This window comes from Salmo salar, chromosome ssa01 (assembly GCF_905237065.1).
Source record: "Salmo salar chromosome ssa01, Ssal_v3.1, whole genome shotgun sequence".
Taxonomy (NCBI): Eukaryota; Metazoa; Chordata; class Actinopteri; order Salmoniformes; family Salmonidae; genus Salmo; species Salmo salar.
This window is the reverse complement of record NC_059442.1, coordinates 127,821,283-127,838,082: the sequence shown is the minus strand read 5'-3', so window position 1 is coordinate 127,838,082 and position 16,800 is coordinate 127,821,283. Positions and strand designations below refer to the sequence as shown.

The following is a 16,800-nucleotide window of genomic DNA, read 5'->3' as shown; positions in this document are numbered from 1 at the left end:
AGGTTAGGTATAATATTAGCAGTGTGGTTAAGGATAGGGTTGCGGTTAAGGTTTAACATCAGATTTTAAGAAGATAAATGGAAGAAATGCGGGGTTTATGAATGTGTGGCTGTGGTGACTAGTGTTGACCCTGGTAACTTTGATACAGCTATCACATACTATACTGTCTTTGCAGTTATCTTCAACCTAGCTTAATTTCCCGCTGAAAACCGGATGTGGGGACTCAATGTTTAGCCACAATAGTGGATTTTGCGGATCACCTTCAAAATAAAAGTCACCCAAACGGATTGAGATGTTTTATTTATTTTACTTGGCAAGTCAGATAAGAACCAATTCTTATTTTCAATGACGGCCTAGAAACGGTGGGTTAACTGCCTTGTTCAGGGGCAGAACGACAGATTTTTACCTTGTCACCTCCTCGGGGATTCAATCTTGCAACCTTTCAGTTACTAGTCCAACGCTCTAACCACTCGGCTACCTGCCGCCCCAAATTGTGGAATCATGCCCTATTTGGACAAGATAATCATAAACAAGGTGGGAATGTTGTTATATAAATTAAACAAAAGACAATAATTAGTTCATTTGACACCACAACAAAAAAATATCTGAAATCACACTGTGGATGTATTACACTTTAGAATTGCATGGAGGGCAGCATAACGGTCGGTGACCCGATCCTGTAGGTTCATGCTCTACAACATTCGCAGAGTACGACCCTGCCTCACACAGGAAGCGGCGCAGGTCCTAATCCAGGCACTTGTCATCTCCCGTCTGGATTACTGCAACTCGCTGTTGGCTGGGCTCCCTGCGTGTGCCATTAAACCCCTACAACTCATCCGGAACGCCGCAGCCCGTCTGGTGTTCAACCTTCCCAAGTTCTCTCACGTCACCCCGCTCCTCCGCTCTCTCCACTGGCTTCCAGTTGAAGCTCGCATCCGCTACAAGACCATGGTGATTGCCTACAGAGCTGTGAAGGGAACGGCACCTCCATACCTTCAGGCTCTGATCAGGCCTTACACCCAAACAAGGGCACTGCGTTCATCCACCTCTGGCCTGCTGGCCCCCCTACCTCTGAGGAAGCACAGTTCCCGCTCAGCCCAGTCAAAACTGTTCGCTGCTCTGGCACCCCAATGGTGGAACAAGCTCCCTCACGACGCCAGGACAGCGGAGTCAATCACCACCTTCCAGAGACACCTGAAACCCCACCTCTTTAAGGAATACCTAGGATAGGATAAAGTAATCCTTCTAACCCCCCCCCTTAAAATATTTAGATGCACTATTGTAAAGTGGTTGTTCCACTGGATATCATAAGGTGAATGCACCATTTTGTAAGTCGCTCTGGATAAGAGCGTCTGCTAAATGACTTAAATGTAATGTAAATGTAATAACCTATGGATGTTGCACCAATAAAATTAGGTATCAGCTTACTTACTCAGTGACACTCACAGAACACAATTGTGTAGAGTACACACACATATTAGCATCTTAGCTCTTATTGCAAGACTTTGACTGTGGCAATTCACCTTTCCAGTCAATCTATTGTGTGTATTGCACTGAGCAGCCTAACCTATGGATGTTGTACCCATGAAATGGGCCACGCATGCCTCCAACTCCAGCATCAAGTTTGCAGTAGTAGGCCTGATTACCAACAATTATGAGACAGCCTACAGGGAGGAGATGAGGGCCCTGGCGGAGTGTTGCCAGGAAAATAACCTCTCCCTCAATGTCAACAAAATGAAGGAGCTGATCGTGGACTTCAAGGAAACAGCAGAGAGAACACGCCCCTATCCACATCGACGGGACCACAGTGGAGAAGGTGGAAAGCTTCAAGTTCCTCAACATACACGTCACTGACAATCTGAAATGGTCCACCCACATAGACAGTGTGGTGAAGTTGCAACAGCTCCTCTTCAACCACAGGAGGCTGAGTAAATTCGGCTTTGCCCCTAAGACCCTCACAAACTTTTACAGATGCACAATTGAGAGCACCCTGTCGGGCTGTATCACCGCCTGGTACGGCAACTGCACCGCCCTCAACCACAGGGCTCTCCAGAGGGTGGTGCGGTCTGCCCAACGCATCACCGGGGGCACACTGCCTGCCTTCCAGGATACCTACAATGTTACAGGAAGGCCAAAAATATCATCAAGGACATCAACCACCCGAGCCATGGCCTGTTCACCCTGTAATCATCCAGAAGGCGAGGTCAGTACAGGTGCATCAAAGCTGGGACCGAGAGACTGAAAAACAGCTTCTATCGCAAGGCCATCAGACTGTTAAATAGCCATCACTAGCCAGCTACCAACCGATTACTCAACCCTGCACCTTAGAGGCTGCTGCCCTATATACATAGACATGGAATCACTGGCCACTTTAATAATGTTTACATACTGCTTTACTCATCTCATATGTATATACTGTATTCTATCCTACTGTATTTTAGTCAATGCCACTCTGATGTTGCTCATCCTAATATTTATATATTTCTTAATTCCATTCTTTTACTTTTAGATTTGTGTGTATTGTTGTGAATCGTTAGATACTACTACAGTTGGAGTTTACTATATGTTGTTATTTAAATTCAACAAAAGACAATACTTTGTTAATTCGACACAATGTTGAAATCACACTGTGGATGTATTACACTGGAATTGCATTGGGGCGTAGTCCACAGGAGGATGGTGGCACCTTAATTGGGGTGAATGGTCTCATGGTAATGGCTGGAGTGGAATAAGTGGAATGGTATCAAACACATGGTTTCCATTTGTTTGATGCCATTCCATTAACTCTGTTCTGGCTATTATTATGAGCCACTCTCCCCAATTAAGGTGCCACCATCCTCCTGTGGACTACGCCCCAATGCAATTCTTAAGTGTAATACATACACAGAGCGATTTCAACTTTTATTGTGTCAAATTAACAAAGTATTGTCTTTTGTTGAATTTATATAACAACATTCCGATCTTATTTATCATTATCTAGTCCAAATATGGCAAGATTCCACTATTTGTATCCGTTTGAATCGCTTTCAATTAGGACCTTTTATTTTGAAGGCGAACCGCACATTCCACTATTGTGGCTAGCTTTATACAGGTCCCAGCTAAGAAGCTAACGCGAATTCTGTGCTAGTGTGTTCTGAGAAAATGTCTCCACTAAGTGATAATCCAGCTGAAAAGGAAAGGTGGGTAATATTTGATTCATATCGCATGTTTTCCCATGAAAAGTTTGTGAGTTGAAGTCCTACCTGTGAACAGAAAAACAAGCGAAGACAGCCATATGTGTTAGCTAAAACTAGCCAGCGTGTCTACGATAATCGGTAGCCAACTTTGAAGTCAGTTGGCTAGCCATTTTCTTTCGTCGTTTCAAATGAAAATACGTTTTAACTTATAATTGTATCATTGTATTGTCGGATGCAGTTGAGACGGCAGCAGTGCTTGCTAGCTAACATGTTCTAGACATCAAGTTATGAATAGCTAGTTAGCTAACATGTTCTTTCTGATTTCTCTTGCAGGTTTATCTGCATATACCCTTCCTATGTAAACAGTAAGAAGACCCTAGCAGAGGGGAGACGGATACCTGCTGAAAAGGTAAACCAAATCTGCAGCATTCTTCTAATTTATTTGGTTCAATACATGGTGGACGACTTATTGCCGATCTATCTTGGTAAATGGACACACACACCACTATGGTCTACCTTTACCACACGTATACACTTCTTAATACTGATTCATTATAGTCTATGTCCTCAAGAGTGTGTTGAGGGATATGGCTGACATCTTGGTTTTCCTCTGTACTCAACCAGGCAGTGGAGAATCCTACATGTGCTGAAATCCGTGATGTGTTGACAGCAGCAGGGGCAAATGTTCTTGTGGAGGTAATGAGACATTATGTCAATAATGAGTTGCATAGATGCATATGGTGCTTTACATCGGAGGGGAACACCTCATTCATTACCATTGTGTAGCTCCCACCTAAGTAATTCCACGACAGCCATTTTCCATCGTCAAACACGTCACCATAGGTTTGGAGTATTGCCTGATTATAAGTCTCTAATTGTTGTTCGATTGACCAACCACAGAACAAGATGTACTCCAGAGAGTGGAACAGAGACGTGACATTCAGAGGAAGAGTACGTGTTCAGTTGAAGCAGGAGGATGGAACTCTCTGCTCAGACAAGTTTGCATCACGTGAGTGTTTGTGAAGGAGAGGAGCAACGTCCTATGGCTCAAATTAGCCAAACTGGAAGCAATGCAGTCTGTTTTCACCATCAACTGGTCTCACAATGCACAGTTGTGTGTGTGTGTGTGACCATTTAAAAAAAGAAAAAAAAGAATGCTTTGCTTTCCTTCTGATTGTCCCTAAAGGTAAAGATGTGATGATCTACTGTGCTGAGATGATCCCCAAACTGAAGACCAGGACCCAGAAGGGTGCAGGGGCAGACTCAGGCTCCCAGCAAGGGGAGGGGAGCAAGAAAAGCAAGAAGAAGAGGAAGTAGATGCCCTGCCCAGTCACACAAAGGTCCCCATATTACTGTTCAGTTTTACTGTAAGAAACTAACCAAGGAAGGAAGTCTGTCCCAAGGAACTGGCAAGTGTCAAACAGAAAGAGTGAGAAAATTCTAATTTATGTGAGGTAATTATTTGGTATTGGCCCATATGTACGATGCTATGGGATATGCCATATGTGATTATGCCAACAGTCACATGTAAACATTTATATTTTGTTAATTATGTATACATCAAAGTATTGTTTCAATTGCTGAAGGGAAATAAAAGTCAAATAGACAATGATTGCTTACACTTTGTTCTGACAGTGAGAATCAATTGTTATTATGAAACTGTCTTAACTTTTACCCATCCCTTATTTGCTTCTTTTTTTTAAGAGATATTTCTTTCCTCGTGTCTATATAAAATAAATGACTTGAGGTCACACTTACAAAGCAAGTTAAATGTTTTCATTTGTTTCAATTTATTTAGGCAGGTTTCAGTTTTTACTATACTGAACAAAAATATAAACACAACATGCAAAAATGTCACTGCATTTAATGAGTTACAGTTCATATGAGAATCTCTCAATTCAAATATATAAATTAGGTGCTAATCTATGGATTTCACATGACTGGAAATACAGATATGCATCTTTTGGTCATACATTTTTTTTTTTTTCCTCACAATGGGCCTTGGGATCTCGTCACTGTATTTTTGTGCATTCAAATTACCATCAACAAAATGCAATTGTGTTTGTTGTCAGGAGCTTATGCCTGCCCATACCATAACCCCACTGCCATCATGAGGCACTCTATTCACAACACTCGCCCACATGACGCCATACATGTGGCCAGTTGACGCTCGCGTCTGCTACAAGACCATGGTGCTTGCCTACGGAGCTGTGAGGGGAACGGCACCTCCGTACCTTTAGGCTATGATCGGTCCCTACACCCAAAGAAGGGCACTGCGTTCATCCACCTCTGGCCTGCTCGCCTCCCTACCTCTGCGGAAGCACAGTTCCCGCTCAGCCCAGTCAAAACTGTTCGCTGCTCTGGCACCCCAATGGTGGAACAAGCTCCCTCATGACGCCAGGACAGCGGAGTCAATCACCACCTTCCGGAGACACCTGAAACCCCACCTCTTTAAGGAATACCTGGGATAGGATAAAGTAATCCTTCTAAACCCCCCCCAAAAAAAGAGATAGATGTACTATTGTAAAGTGGTTGTTCCACTGGCTATCATAAGGTGAATGCACCAATTTGTAAGTCGCTCTGGATAAGAGCGTCTGCTAAATGGCGTAAATGTCTGCGGTTTTGAGGCCGGTTGGATGTACTGCTAAATTCTCTAAAGCGACGATGGAGAGGCGGTTTATGGTAGAGAGAAATTAACATTACATTCTCTGGCAACAGATCTGGTGGACATTCCTGCAGTCAGCATGCCAATTGCACGCTCCCTCAACTTGAGACATCTGACATTGTGTTGTGTGACAAAACTGCACATTATAGTGACCTTTCTTTGTCCCCAGCGCAAGGTGTACCTGTGTAATGATCTTCCTGTTTAGTCAGCTTGATATGCCACACCTGTCATGTGGATGGATTATCTTGGAAAAGGAGAAATGCTCACTAACAGGGATGAACACTAAATTTAAGAGAAATAAGGTTTTTGTTCGTGTGGAACATTTCTGGGATCTTTTATTTCAGCTCATGAAATATGCGACCAATCCTTTACATGTTGCATTTATATTTTTGTTTAGTGTATAATGTAATGATATGAGATGCAATGTTTTGTTCAGTCAAAACCATAGACCTACATCTATGCAGTGTTTCTGCTTTTATTTGAGTGCTTACTCTAAGTTTGTGCAGAGTTGTCTCTAATGTATGTGGTTAGATTTGGGGGGATTTTTTATTTTTATAATTTTCTTACTGGTTATTGGGTAGCTGGTGTCAATAGTTAAATGTGCTAACGTTTAGAAGGGGAGCTCAACGATAATCTAAGTTTGCAAGTTTTCAGTATCATTTTTGGTGAATTCTTGCGTTGCACCTGTTAAGTTATAAACTTGAGTGGAAAATACTGCGATATTGTGATAATATTTTAAGACCGTTTTGCATATAAAATGTAAAGTCCTTATAAGCCACAGGTTCTACTAAATTATATTGTATTGTGACAAGGAATGTACGCTCCATTTTCTAATTATACAAACTAACAAACAACATTCTGAATGTATTGTAGATTGAACTGTTTGAATTGCAATTCAGTTAATTTAGTCTCACATGGTATATAGACAGTATGACTGTGGACATCAATCATGAATGATTATTAGTGACATCACTGAATTTTTTTGTGTGAAATTGAAACATGAAATTAGAAAATAGATTTTCTCTGTTTTAATGTATTATGTATGTACAGTACCAGTCAAAAGTTTGGACACACCTACTCATTCAAGGGTTTTTCTTTATTTTTACTATTTTCTACATTGTAGAATAATAGTGACAACATCAAAACTATGTAATAACACATATGGAATCATTTAATAACCAAAAAAGTGTTAAACAAATCAAAATATATTTTATATTTGAGATTCTTCAAAGTAGCCACCCTTTGCCTTGATGACAGCTTTTTAACAGGGAGGGGCGCCTTGTTAAAAGTTAATTTGTGGAATTTATTTTCTTCTTAATGCGTTTGAGCCAATCAGTTGTGTTGTGACAAGGTAGGGGTGGTATACAGAAGATAGCTCTATTTGGTAAAAGACCAAGTCCATATTATGGCATGAACAGCTCAAATAAGCAAAGAGAAATGACAGCCCATCATTACTTTCACACATGAAGGTCAGTCAATCTGGAAAATGTCAAGAACTTTTAAAGTTTCTTCAAGTGCAGTCGCAAAAACCATCAAGCGCTATGATGAAACAAGCTCTCATGAGGACCGCCACAGGAATGGAAGTCCCAGAGTTACCTCTGCTGCAGAGGATAAGTTCATTAGAGTTAACTGCACCTCCGATTGCAGCCTAAATAAATGCTTCACAGAGTTCAAGTAACAGACACAACTCAACATCAACTGTTCAGAGGAGACAGTGTGAATCAGGCCTTCATGGTCGAATTGCTGCAAAGAAACCACTACTAAAGGACACCGATAATAAGAAGAGACTTGCTTGGGCCAAGAAACACTAGCAATGGACATTAGACCGGTGGAAATCTATCCTTTGGTCTGATGAGTCCAAATGTGAGATTTTTGGTTCCAACCACCGTGTCCTTGTGAGATGCAGAGTTGGTCAACGGATGATCTCCGCATGTGTGGTTCCCACCGTGAAGCATGAAGGAGGAAGTGTAATGGTGTGGTCGTGCTTTGCTGGTGACACTGTCAGTGATTTATTTAGAATTCAAGGCACACTTAACCAGCATGGCTACCACAGCATTCTGCAGCGATACGCCATCCCATCTGGTTTGCGCTTAGTAGGACTATCATTTGTTTTTCAACAGGACAATGACCCAAAACACACCTCCAGGCTGTGTAAGGGCTATTTGACTAAGAAGGAGAGTGATGGAGTGCTGCATCAGATGACCTGGCCTCCACAATCACCCGACCTCAACCCAGTTGAGATGGTTTGGGATGAGTTGGACCACAGAGTGAAGGAAAAGCATCCAACAAGTGCTCAGCATCTGTGGGAACTCCTTCAAGACTGTTGGAAAAGCATTCCTCATGAAGCTGGTTGAGAGAATGCCAAGAGTGTGCAAAGCTGTCATCAAGGCAAAGGGTGGTTACTTTGAAGAATCTCAAATCTAAAATATATTTTGATTTGTTTAACACTTTTTGTTTATTACATGATTACATATGTGTTATTTCATAGTTTTGATGTCTTCACTATTATTCTACAATGTAGAAAATAGTGAAAAATAAAGAAAAACCCTTGAATGAGTAGGTGTGTCCAAACTTTTGGCTGGTATTGTATGCATTTAGTCAGAATATGACTGACATTCTGTGTCAAACAACTCCTCCCTATTGACAATATGTATTTCTCAGAGGATTATGGTCATTTCTCAGAGGAATATGGGGATTAACAATGGGACTTTCACAGAAGAGTATGGGAAGTTTGACTTGTATTATGACCCATTCAATTAAACGTATTTCTCAGAACAAGGGCATCCATTCTTACGGGTGGTGTCTATGATCCTATACAGCGTTACCTGTGTCCTCGGTATCCCAGGCAACACCTTTGTCATTTGGATAGCTAAAGTCAAGATGACGAGGACAGTCAACACCATCTGGTTTGTTAACCTGGATGTGGCTGACCTGCTCTGCTGTGTCTCCATCCCTCCATCCCTTTCTCTATTACTGAAATCATACTGAACCACCACTGGAGAGGCTATGTGCAAGGTGTCTTCACTCTGGTCCTTATCAGTTCGGACCGCTTTGCCCTGGTCATCCTGCCTTTCTGGGCCCAGAACCACCGGAGCCTCACCCTGGCCTGGCTGCTGTGTGGTCTGGCCTGGGTCCTGGCCCTGCTCCTCAGCCTCCCTATATGATCTACAGAGGAATAGTATTCCTTGATTATATGAACACGTCACTGTGCACCTATCACCACCTACTAGACAAAACTGAGGGCAACCATCCGGCCATCACAGCTATCAAAGCCACCCACGTCACCAGGCTAGTGCTCGGCTTCCTCATCCCCTTGTTGGTCATCGCTGTCTGCTACCTGCTCAAATCCCAGAGGGCCTTCTGGATCATATTGGGTGTTGTGGCTCTGTTCTTTATGTGCTGTCTGCCATATCACATCATAGGGCTGGTGATGCAGTGAGAGCTGGTGATAGGGCTGGTGATGCAGAGGGAGGCCTCGGAAGACATGGCCCAGGCTCTGGACCCCCTGGCCATCTCTCTGGCTTACAGCAACCCTCTTCTGTATGTCTTCATGAGTCAGGACTTAAGGAAGAGGGTCAGGGTATCTCTTAGGTAAATATAAAAAATGTATTCAGCGAGGATGTGGCTATATGTTCCTCTGTGTACTCTAAAGGACAGTCACAGCTGTCACGGTTCACAAACTCATCTGAGGCTCAGGTCTGAGTCAGAAATAAGAAAATAAAGAACTCTTGTGTCATAGATACTCATTATGTAGATGAAAAAAACACGTGTTGGTGTTTTCTGACTTGTTGAGGTACTGAATGTGCATGATTAATTCATTAATAGTAATTAAGAAATTAGACATTGACCAAAACAAAAGATGGTTTGAAGATCAGTCCATGCCTGATTGGAATGTTGCATGCATTGCTTTTAGTTTTAAGCTGTTGTGTCCTAAAACTCTTATCTCTTGTTACACTTACAGTGCCTTCAGAAAGTATTCACACCTCTTGATTTTTTCCACATTTTGTTGTGTTACAGCCTGAATTAAAAATTGATTAAATTGATATCGTTTGTCACAATAACACATCATGGAATTATGTTTTTTGCAACTTTTACAAATGAAAGAACAAAAACAAGAACTGAAATGTCTTGTCAATAAGTATTCAACCCCTATGTTTTGGAGAGCCTAAATAAGTTCAGGAGTAAAAATGTGCTTAAAGGTCACTTAATAAGTTGCATGGACTCACTGTGTGTGCAATAATAGTGTTTAACATGACTTTTGAATGACTACCTCATCTCTGTACTCCACATATAAAATTATCAGTAAGGTTCCTCAGTCGAGCAGTGAATTTCAAACACAGATTCAACCACAAAGACCATGAAGTTTTTCCAATGCCTCGCAAAGAAGGGCACCTATTGGTAGAAAATCAGACATTGAATATCCCTTTGAGCATGGTGAAGTTATTAATTACACTTCGAATGGTGTATCAATACACCCAGTCACTACAAATTTACAGGCGTCCTTCCTAACTCAGTTACCGGAGAGGAAGAAAACCTCTCAGGGAATTTCACCATGAGGCCAATCGCGACTTTAAAAGTTTAATGGCTGTGATAGGAGAAAACTGAGGAAGGATCAACAACATTGTTGCTACTCCACAATTCTAACCTACATGACAGTGAAAAAAAGGAAGCCTTTACAGAATAAAAATATTGCAAAACATGAATTCTGAGAAGAATAATGGGCACAATCCAGGTGTGGAAAACTCTTAGAGACTTACCCAGAAAGACTCACAGCTGTAATCGCTGTCAAAGCTGCTTCTACAAAGTATTGACTCAGGGGTGTGAATACTTATGTAAATGAGATATTTCTGTATTTCATTTTCAATAAATGTCCTAAAATGTCTAAAAACATGCATTCACTTTGTCAATATGGGATATTGTGTGTAGATGGGTGAGAGAGAGAGAAATTAATTTAATCAATTTTGAATTCTGGATGTAACAACAAAATGTGGAATAAGTCAAGGCACTGTAGATGACCAGCAGGGTCAAATAATAATCACTGTCGTTATAGAGGGTGCAACAGGTCAGCACCTCAGGAGTAAATTACTCTGTAATGTCATACTCCGTAATGTTATACTGTACCATCTCCCAATCTTGTACATTCTGTCAAATAATTACTATTTTGATCAAAAGCTGTCTCCTTGGCCATTGATAATGTATGATTTTACACTTCTCAATCATAGTCACGTGATGCTGTAGGATGGTTTTTAGACATCAGTCATTTTCAGTTCATCACATCAAACTGAAAAGAAGACAAAGCTAACAGCACTCCCTTTCATAGCTTGTCTTAACATCAAGACATAAGTAGACACCCTAAACACATCGATATAGTGTCAATTCAAAGCACAATCCAAATGTTTGCTAAACTGATGACTGAAAGACTAACTTCTCCCCTCAGATAAAGGAACTACGCCTACAGTATAACTAGGCCTGAACACATCTCTCAGAAACCTCTGAAACTGTCCACATGCATTTTTATTTACTCAAATTAGTTCTTTAAATTTCACATGCCTCAGAATAGATGCTTTCCCCTCTCTCAATGTTGCAGATAAATTATGTTAAACGTTATGAAATTCTATCTATATTCAAGCCTGGAAATTGGGACATGGACACATTTCTATGGTGTCTCTGTACTTTCCATACTTTTCTTTCTTGAAAAAAACAAACCATATTCTGTCAGTCTTCATCATGTTTCCTCCCGATCACGTTGTGTATTCCTCCGACACTCCGAACAAAGTAACAAAAAATAATAATTACCCCACCTGTCACCACGACTGTCACTCTGATGTACAGTCAAGTCTTCACATACTCCCCTGCACTTATTTTACTGCACAACAGATGGTCGCCTCAAAACTACAAAATGAGTGTTAATGAAAAAGTCTGTACAGCATGGCTCTGCAACTAATCATTCGGTGACATCCCATCCATTTGACACTCTGCCATACCATCTCCCTCACAAGAAGTAAACTTCACTTCAGTTACAGTACAGTATTTCCCCTCAATCTATAGTCTTAATGTCATCATCTGAAATGGAGAAGCTAGTCCTAGTTAGCCCTACATCATTAGTCTGAGTACCAGTCTTTTTAGCTAATATTCCACTCCTTGTCACTCCTGTCATTTGCCAATGATTGTCTTTGGAAAATGACAGGAGTTGCAATGAGTGGAATGTAGTATCTGAACAGAGATGGCACCCAGGCTAATCTACGTATCATGACCTCAGTCAGGTGGCTTTGAATGATGTCGATTCTAGAATGCAGATTCGAATATCATTGACTGGGTATCTTGAAGGTCTGTTGGGACATCTTGGCCCTCCTGATGTGTTTCTCTTCGGAACGCTCCAGCTGCTGGTCCCGAAGCATCAGCCTCCTGAGCCACTCGTCCCGCAGCCTGTTGGAAGGATTATGCAAGTGACCATTTTTAATTCATGGAGAATCAATCTGATAAAAATAATTGACAGTGTGATACATGGAGGACTTGCAATGACAGCATACACATGTCTGTAGAATACAACACCGAAACCTATCATGGCTCTATGAAGTGCATATTCTTATCACCATGGCTAATATTTACACCTCTCTTTTGGAGTAAAATGTGTTTTCCTCTGCCTTTTTAATGTCCTGTGGCAGTGGCCCTTTAACGCGAAGGTGACTTTAATAACTAACGCATTGATTTGCTAATTAACATCGTGTCACTTCCACTGCCCTCCCTGTCACTCACATAAACAAGATGCTACTCTGACACATGATCCTATTCAGACCCACAATGTGTCCATCAACAACCACCAAGGATAATGTTAATAACAAGGGTTCCTGGTATTTCAGGCCTCCCGGCTTACCACATGACACAGACGCCACATTTCACAATCACCCGTTAAAAACAATGCTGATCATACCTCTAGTGATCTGACAGGGGTTCAAATACTATTTGAAATGATCTCAAGTACTTAATGGACCACCTATAGAGCCATTTTCTGTTTACAATAAAATGTCATGCTCATCCCAACATCAAAAAGCTCCGTAGCAGGACGCTAATGTTGGGACCTTGACAATGGACCCTCACAGTGAGTGAGTGATTATCAAGAAAACATGCAAAATTGTTGGCTATAACTAGGTTCAACAAGTATATTAACCTTCTGGCTTTATTTAATTCTGTTTGAGATATTTTACCTTGCCTCTCTGTCTCGCTAGCTGCGATCTGCTATGTCGTAGACGATAACCATCTGATTACGCGTTTGTTATTGCACAAGCTGCATTTGAAGTTGCATGTGATCCTATCCACCGCTAGGTAAATAAAGAGGTTTCTGATGACAAACTGTGCGTGCAACTTCTCATGGCGTGGCTGGGAAATGGGTCTATAGAATGGTCCCAAAACGAAAAACTTCGCACACCTGGCACTCCAGGTAGGCTATAGCAAATATTCAAAGTATTTGAGAGATTTCAAATAGTAGTTGAACCCAGGTCTGAACACAATACACCAGTGACTCAGCATTAGGCCTAATGCTGGTAGTGGAGTAATGAGACATACAGTATTTCCCAACCTCTCCACCTTTCGTTCACTCATCCCTCTCTTTCTCCCTCCCTCCCTCCCTCCATCCACCCCTCCCTGGCAGCAATTACCTTTGCAGTCAGTTATTTCATTTTGTAACGAAGGGGATTTGTGGATCACGCAGATACACATATTAATACAGGGAGGATCAGCCTATAAGGCCCATTGTGTTGTTCTGTGTGTGAACAATCTATATATTCATTACAGGCGGTGGAGGGTTAGGCCTGCTTTAGAGGGACCCTCCCAGCTGTTCCAAAGGAGACACATTCTGCTCACATTGATTAGTCACAGGACCAAAGAGGAAGGATTAGGGAGCATTTGTAACAATACGTTCTAATCTCTACTGACCTGACGGCAGCGGCAGAGCACAGCATACTGCCTGACTGCCTGTCTCTCCTGCCTGCCTGCCTGCCTACCTGACTGCCTGCCTGCACATCTTCCTGCTTGTCTCCCTGCCTGTTTGCCTGCCAGTCTGTAGCTAGGCTCTGTAGTCTACCCGACTCAGCCTGCAATCGATTAGAACTCATTTGCATGTCATTTATGCTTCAAGGGCGCAAGGCGTGTTGTCTTGGTTACTGTCGGTGAAGTTCTGAGCAGCATCTCAAGAACAGATGCTCATTATGGGGAGATTGGTTCCGATATTAGACTAGTTACTGTCCTGTGCAGAATTTAGTTATAGGCTACCAAACCAACAGGCTGTGTTGCAGTAAAGAGACACTGTAGAAAAGACAGAAACATTTTATTTGATCCTCTGGAGATGGATGCTGAAAATTTTTTGGGGAAAAAAACCAAAGCCAATTACTCAGTGAGCCCTAGTGTAAGTATCTTATGGTTGTACATGGGGACAGAATTCCAATGGTAATTACTGTCTATAAAGTAGACTTTAATAAGACAAGAAAATGCATTTTCCTTTTCCTGAGGTTTGAAAATCTACTTTTCTACAGCATTATTCATCATAACAGTGATGGTCTATAGCTGATAAGGCAATGTGGCTATTGGCAGAGATACTTACTTTGATAAAGCACTGCTCTTCATTCTGGATTCCTCACTCCCCATCATATCGCTGTGACTTTCGATTTTCTCCTCCCAGTATTTCTTTAGCTTGTGTTTATCATGGATCCGAGCCAAGCTCATTTTCTGAGAGAAAGTAAGGAAGGAAGATGTCATTTCAATTCAAGAGAACATTTTTAGGCTCTATGTTTAGCCAATATTAAACTAACTCAGGCAAATTTTTATTGTTACAATTTTAATATCAGAATTGATATCTGTGTTAGTACAGGGAGTGTGTTCAAAATATTACCACTGTACACTACCTGGTCTCTATTGATTCTATTACTCTTTAATGGTGTCCCTGCTCCCACACGGTGAGTGTAGGAACATGCTCACCAAATAGTTCATGAGGTGCAAACAAACACAAACATTGCTGGGAGTTGAGAAACACTTGACACGGAAACACTTCACAGCTCATAAACACAGAAAGACAGGAGAGACTTACTGCCAAGATTGGATCAGTGTCCTCTCCCTGTGTCTGTCTGATGATGAGGGTCTGCGGTGCTGCTATCAGTCTGAAACAGTAGTCTTCCAGAGGTGTGCCGTCTGTCCAAAAATGCACCTCAGTGGCAGGTTGTATGTTGGCCATTCAATCACTCATACTCTCTCTCTCTCTCTCTCTCTCTCTCTCTCTCTCTCTCTCTTTCTGTCTCTCTCTCTCACTCTCTCTCTCCCATCCTTCTCCCATGGCTGTCTGTGTATTTCTGAAACAATGACATTGGTCAGCCCCCCTGTTCCATTCCGTTCCACTCTGCCAGCGCCGGGACACATTGCTAACAGAGGCAAAAAGGAATTCCACAATTCCCACTCAGACAGTGGGCGTATGCTCCACACACTCACGGTATGGTCCATCCGATGACACTGGGCTTAATACAAACCCATTCCAGCGCCATAGGGCAAGCAGGTGCTTAACCAGGGCTTAGCCAGCCTCCACACCCCCAATGGCCTGAAGAGACCAAGGACAGAGGGACAGCTAATACCCAGGACTGCTGGGGCGTGATTAGACATTTTAACTGCAAAAATATTAAATGCACACATCCAGAAACACCGGATTAACTGGCTCTCTCACCACCACCTCAAATGTTATAGTACAGGCTACCCATTCACAGGGATGGGGCTGTCGTGGAGGCCACACAAAGGTGGGTTCAAAAATGTGTAGGCCTGCACTACTGAAATGTCAGTTTGGTGACTGTGCCTGATCGAAGGGAAAGAAATTGAAAAAGCATGACTATCTGCAGTTTTTATGGTGTCCAACACTTACAATGTAGATGTCATTTAAACTGTCAAACACTACTTTCTCTGTGACACTGCAATGCCGGACTGAATATGAAGTGACAGAATAACCCATGAACCCAATATTAATGAAGATGACCTTGCACTTCTGCATAGTCAAGATTTGGCATTTTGTTACCCTTTAATTTAGTTAAAAAGTGTCTTCCACTGATTGCGAGCTGCATTACTGTTGTTGGGTGAATTTGTCAGTTGTTATGGTTCTTCGAGAAAGGAGTGAGGGAAATACAGTATATGCATGTTGTTGATACCTCAGCTTCTGTTTGAACCAAAGATAACCAGCCCAGTATTCCCTCATAATATCTGTAATTCAGATTATGTGTAAATCGTAAACAGAGTTGTAAATGTAACCAGGGCTTATAAACAGTGTCCCTCCGGTTCTATCTTTCCAAAGGACAGATTAACACTGTCAGCATTTGATTAAGTCTACCTGGAGTGCCAGAAGGGCAGAGGTGTTCACTTTTGGAACTATTCCATTGGTTCCATAGAGCCAAACAAGCTCAATCAAGCACACTTTAAGGATGACAGCAGCCGTGGCGCTGCTTGAGTGGGAACAAGTGAAGAAAACATTTAGAATGTGTTCTTCGGAGGGGTTCGTAATATGAAGATTTACTGTAAGCACTGCTTAAAAATGGAATCCGCAGTATGGGGAAATTGGCCGCCCCACCACAGTTGTTATTGTTTTTGTTGCATAGCTGAGGAGCTTCGTGCAGCAAGGTAAACACATTTGCAGTACATATTGTGCTCTTCTATCGCCTGTGCAATGATGTTCGAGAGGAAAAAAACAGTCTTCGTTGTTTGCAGTAACTTATTTGTTGTTGTAATATCGCAAATGGACGTGGCACTTTCACCATTAAGGATTCCAGCTTTAAGTGTTTGAAATATTTCTTGAACCCACCCATCCCAGGTCTGGTAGCAAATCCCCATCTCAACTACTCAGCCGTAAACACTTCAATCCAAGTCTACAACCATACATCTAAACTCTTTCCCAGGCTCGATTGCTACTACATATAGCGATCCGGCTGGTGGACAAGA

General features: G+C 41.9%; 2 protein-coding genes and 1 pseudogene across 3 annotated transcripts; 2 read left to right on the top strand and 1 right to left on the bottom strand.

Annotated features, from left to right (window-relative positions):
* Nucleotides 1-3,060: 3,060 nt before the first annotated feature.
* On the top strand, nt 3,061-4,930 carry srp19 (signal recognition particle 19). The gene is given in 5 exon segments (NM_001141113.1): nt 3,061-3,179; nt 3,510-3,585; nt 3,801-3,872; nt 4,077-4,185; nt 4,363-4,930. Coding segments are annotated over 5 exon segments (426 nt in total). The 5' UTR covers nt 3,061-3,141; the 3' UTR covers nt 4,494-4,930.
* A 3,550-nt stretch (nt 4,931-8,480) lies between these two features.
* On the top strand, nt 8,481-9,982 carry LOC106561113 (C3a anaphylatoxin chemotactic receptor-like; annotated as a pseudogene).
* Nucleotides 9,983-11,337: 1,355 nt separating this feature from the next.
* LOC106562834 (uncharacterized) lies at nt 11,338-15,378 on the bottom strand. Of its 2 annotated transcripts, XM_014127877.2 has the most exons (3): nt 14,921-15,378; nt 14,438-14,562; nt 11,338-12,267 (listed from the first exon to the last, which is right to left on the bottom strand). In XM_014127877.2, the coding sequence occupies exons 1-3, from the start codon at nt 15,062-15,064 to the stop codon at nt 12,147-12,149; spliced, it is 390 nt and encodes a 129-aa protein (XP_013983352.1). In that variant the 5' UTR covers nt 15,065-15,378; the 3' UTR covers nt 11,338-12,146. The 2 variants fall into 2 exon arrangements, 1 of the variants encoding a protein (XP_013983352.1); XR_001319111.2 differs by lacking the exons at nt 14,438-14,562; nt 14,921-15,378 and adding an exon at nt 13,047-13,256.
* Between the last annotated feature and the right edge of the window lie 1,422 nt (nt 15,379-16,800).